This window comes from Adiantum capillus-veneris, unplaced genomic scaffold (assembly GCF_014529385.1).
Source record: "Adiantum capillus-veneris isolate H3 unplaced genomic scaffold, ASM1452938v2 Hic_scaffold_326, whole genome shotgun sequence".
Lineage (NCBI taxonomy): Eukaryota > Viridiplantae > Streptophyta > Polypodiopsida > Polypodiales > Pteridaceae > Adiantum > Adiantum capillus-veneris.
In genome coordinates this window covers 76,558-81,125 of record NW_028221437.1, presented here as the reverse complement: position 1 = coordinate 81,125, position 4,568 = coordinate 76,558, and the positions used below count along the sequence as shown (strand labels likewise).

The following is a 4,568-nucleotide window of genomic DNA, read 5'->3' as shown; positions in this document are numbered from 1 at the left end:
AAGAGACCACGACCTCTGAGATAGGAAATTGAAAAAGGGCCTAGAGCTTTCTGACTGCTCCTGTTGTGCGTTGCTGTGAACAACGCATTCCATGAGACGCGTTTCAACTGATCCTTATGAGGATATAGAGGAGCTTGCTTTACATGGCTAAAAAAAGCCCACAGCTTTGTGGCCTGCTCTTATTGCGCACATCCACAATCGGTGCATTCCTGGACAACGTTTCGGAAGGAAGCTCCATAAGCACTTCTTGTGCTTTCTCAAGTGTACAACACTTAGATATATATTGACCAAGGTAGTGCTCAGCGAGTGGAGAGATGACTTCTCACTCAGCTCGCGTGGTACAATCTTTTTCCTCCGGAGCCCAAACTTTTCATTTGGCTCGCGGGAGGAGGGGGAGGGGTGAAGCGCAACGGGGCTTTACTAGTGGCTCGTCGCGGAACAAGCTAACTAAGTCACAACCACCAAAAGAAAGAACCTACTAAATTAATTCCCTCCGTTTTTTTTTTAGATCCCCAGTTTTTTTTTTTCGTTGCTACGTTCACGTCGTCATCAATGGTAAACTACAAATAGTCATCAGATCCCTCCCATCTTCTATGGATCCATAGTTTAGTTCACCTACTTATTCTTATTGGGTAGTTCGTTAGGTTGCCGAATCCTCCTCAGGTAGCCTCGTCGGAACGAAATGAAGAACGAGAGTGAGATGTTGAAACTGCCTTCATTTCAAAATGAATTCCTTCTCAGAAAATGATTAATCATGTGGATAAGCTGATACCGACTCGTCAATCTCCTCCATATTCAATCCGCCTCATATTATTGACGCAAAGGTGGAAAACTCGTTGTATCGGTAAACCCACGCATCAATTTGGGAGATTTTTCATTTTTCCATCTGCGTCGCTTTTTTGCAATCCGGCAAATTGGTGGGGCGCAACGGCGAAACTTTGAAAATGGATTTGCAAGGAAAAAGGGTAAGATTTATTTTCGTAAATTTATTTTTGTACTTATAGTCGAAATCGATTGAGAAGAGTTCTCCCCCCAACAGTAATTGAATGACGAGGAGCCGTATGAGATGCGAATCTCACGTACGGTTTTGTATAGCGACGTTATAGCTGTCGACTATCTCACAACTACACCGAAAAAACCCAACTCTGCCCTACGTAAAGTCGCCAGGGTTCGATTAACCTCCAAATTTGAGGTAACGGCTTACATACCAGGTATTGGCCACAATTTGCAGGAACATTCGGTGGTCCTCGTAAGAGGCGGAAGGGTCAAAGACCTACCCGGCGTTAGGTATCACATCGTTAGAGGAGCCTTAGATGCTGTAGGAGTGAAAGATCGTAAAAAAGGGCGTTCCAGTGCGTTGCAGAGCATTGTCGCAACTCGTATCATCGCAACGATTCCGTATCAATTGTTCTGATATGTTAAATGTGTAGCCGACCCAACATTGCCAGGGGACCGAAGCCTGCTACTGCAAAGATTGACCATTACCCGTCTATTTGTGTGAAACAACTTGGTGTCTAAGGTGTTTTACTTCAGTAGGTTAAGTTGAGTTTTACCCGGACTCCCACCTGAGAAAAAAAAAAAGCCTTTTCCTTCCGGAACAGGTTCGGGTTAAGACTACGAATATTTGACGGAGACTTTGCCTACATCTACCGATTGGATCGGGAAACCTACGGACATTACTGGTGAGATAACTGAATTGCAAGATTTTTCCTTTCCATGCCTATTTCTTCTTCCTCCGTGGAAGAGAGGGAGACGGATACTCAATGTGCAATGAGTAAATATGATTTATGTGATGAATAAAAATTGGTTGGAAACCGTAGTTATTACCCAATCATATGGAAAGCTGTATTCGACGAAAGTCGCACGTGCAGTTTGGAGGGAGATCCCCCACTAACGGTGGATCCACTCTACAATATGGAGTGAAGAAGCCGAAATAGTAGCTTAAAACACCGCCGGGAAAAGACATAAAAAAAAATTGGTTGAAGTCTGACGTAGTTGTAAACTCGTGGTACATCGGAGCAGTGTAGCGAACGAAATTAGAAATATCGAATCGGATCCAATTTATCGCAATCGATTGGCAAACATGCTAGTTGATCGTATCCTGAAAAACGGCAAAAAATCACTAGCTTATCAGATTTTTTATCAGGCTATGAAGCGGATTAGATAAAAGACAAATAGGAACCCACTGTCTGTTCTGCGACAGGCAGTGCGTGGGGGTAACTCCCGATGTAGTCACAGAAACCAAACGTGTGGGTGGATCAACTTATCGAGTTCCCATTGAAGTAGTACCTGCAAAAGGAAAAGCTTTGGCCATCCGGTGGTCATTGATCGCATGTCGAAAACGCTCAGGTCGAAGTATGGCTTTAAGGTCGAGTGATGAATTGATAGATGCCGCCAGAAATTCTGGGAGTGCCATACGGAAGAAGGAAGAGACTCATAAAGTTGCGGAAGCTAACAAAGCTTTTGCCCACTTCCGTTAGTTTTGCTTAGATGAGATTAGTTCCAATCCACAATCTTTTCGTTGTGGATTGGAATCGGGGCGCAAGTATCGGGGAATCGAGAAACACTACGCAGAGATGGATGAGTGAGGGGTTGACGACTACTTCCTCCTTAGTTCGTCAATTATTCCAATATTTACAATACGTTGGCCGATGCAAAGCTGCGGAGTGCTTCGTCCATGAAAAGGCTTGACGCAGGATTCTTTTTTTTTTTTATTTTTTAGAGACCAAAATTGATTAGGGGCGTGCATTACCTAGGAGAGAAATTTCATTTCTCCCTCTCCCCTTGTTTTAGGGAATCCAGGTTGTGAAATAAGTGACAAAAAATTTTGAGATACGGGGAAAAAGCCTCTGTATCCAAGAATTCTAGAGACTCAATCGATTTTGGTTGACACGGATAGGTTTTTGTGATATGCTACATAGTAACAGGCTTACTAGCCTGGGGAATCACTAATTCCTTTTCGAAAACCAAAAATTCCCATGACCGCAACTTTAGAACGACGCGAAAGCGCAAGCCTATGGGGTCGCTTCTGCGACTGGATCACCAGCACTGAAAACCGTCTTTACATCGGATGGTTTGGTGTCTTGATGATTCCCACCCTACTAACCGCAACCTCTGTATTCATCATCGCCTTCGTCGCAGCTCCTCCCGTAGATATTGACGGTATTCGCGAGCCCGTTTCTGGTTCTTTGCTATACGGTAACAACATTATCTCTGGCGCTATCATCCCTACTTCTGCAGCTATTGGGTTACACTTCTACCCAATCTGGGAAGCAGCTTCCGTCGATGAATGGCTTTACAATGGTGGTCCCTACGAACTGATCGTTCTTCACTTCCTACTTGGTGTAGCTTGCTACATGGGTCGCGAATGGGAACTAAGCTTCCGTTTAGGTATGCGCCCCTGGATTGCTGTCGCTTATTCAGCTCCAGTCGCAGCTGCTGCCGCCGTCTTCCTGATCTATCCAATTGGTCAAGGAAGTTTCTCTGACGGTATGCCTCTGGCATTTCTGGTACTTTCAACTTCATGATCGTATTCCAGGCTGAGCACAACATCCTTATGCATCCTTTCCACATGTTGGGTGTAGCTGGCGTATTCGGCGGCTCTCTATTCAGTGCTATGCATGGTTCTTTGGTAACTTCTAGTTTGATTAGAGAAACTACTGAGAATGAGTCTGCCAATGCAGGTTATAAGTTTGGTCAAGAAGAAGAAACTTACAACATTGTAGCTGCTCACGGCTACTTCGGTCGTTTGATCTTCCAATATGCTAGCTTCAACAATTCTCGTTCTCTACACTTCTTCTTAGCTGCTTGGCCCGTGGTAGGTATCTGGTTCACCGCCTTAGGCATCAGTACTATGGCATTCAACTTGAATGGTTTTAACTTCAACCAATCTGTGGTTGACAGCCAAGGTCGCGTTATAAACACCTGGGCTGACATCATAAACCGCGCCAACCTAGGTATGGAAGTCATGCATGAACGTAACGCTCATAACTTCCCCTTAGACTTAGCCTCTGTCGACGCCCCTTCTATAAACGGATAATATCCGTCTGGTTAGGCAGCACAGCTGGATACCAAACCCTTCAATTTAAGAAGATATAGTTTGGTATCCAATGAAAAGGAAAAGGTAAGGTCCGTACGGTGGAGCAAAAAGGGAGAGGATAACGGACTGTCACAATCTCACGGTCATCAGTTTCCCATCTCGAATTGAGAAGAACGAAGAATTGGAATATCCTTCCGGGATTTCCTAATTGAAAAGAGTTACTAATTTGATTCGCTGAATTCTTGTAACCTTTCAATCTTTTGGGTAGAAGGAGTTGGGAGTACATTCCTCATTTTGCAGATTCTATGTTGTCTTGTTAGATACATGCAGTTAATATGGATGTGTATCATCCAAATAAGCTATCTAGCTTAACAGATGGATCTCGTTCACATTTGGGGAGCCCCTTAACAAAAGCAAGTGGCAAAAGGGGCGGACGTAGCCAAGTGGATCAAGGCAATGGATTGTGGATCCATCACGCGCGGGTTCAATCCCCGTCGTTCGCCCATCCGAGTAATTCAATACTACTGCT

The 4,568-nt window shown here is 44.4% G+C and overlaps 1 protein-coding gene across 1 annotated transcript; it reads left to right on the top strand.

Annotated features, from left to right (window-relative positions):
• The first annotated feature begins 527 nt into the window (after nt 1-527).
• On the top strand, nt 528-2,480 carry LOC147417036 (uncharacterized). The gene is made up of 2 exons (XM_086507889.1): nt 528-1,356; nt 2,204-2,480. Exons 1-2 carry the CDS (start codon nt 1,067-1,069, stop codon nt 2,478-2,480), a joined length of 567 nt encoding a protein of 188 aa, XP_086364015.1. The 5' UTR covers nt 528-1,066.
• Nucleotides 2,481-4,568: the final 2,088 nt, after the last annotated feature.

Coding starts and splice junctions, on each gene's coding strand:
- LOC147417036 (XM_086507889.1), top strand. CDS start 1,067: ATGCGAATCTCACGTACGGTTTTGTATAGCGACGTTATAGCTGTCGAC. Junction 1,357..2,203: donor AAAAAAGGGCGTTCCAGTGC/GTTGCAGAGCAT, acceptor GTTCTGCGACAG/GCAGTGCGTGGGGGTAACTC.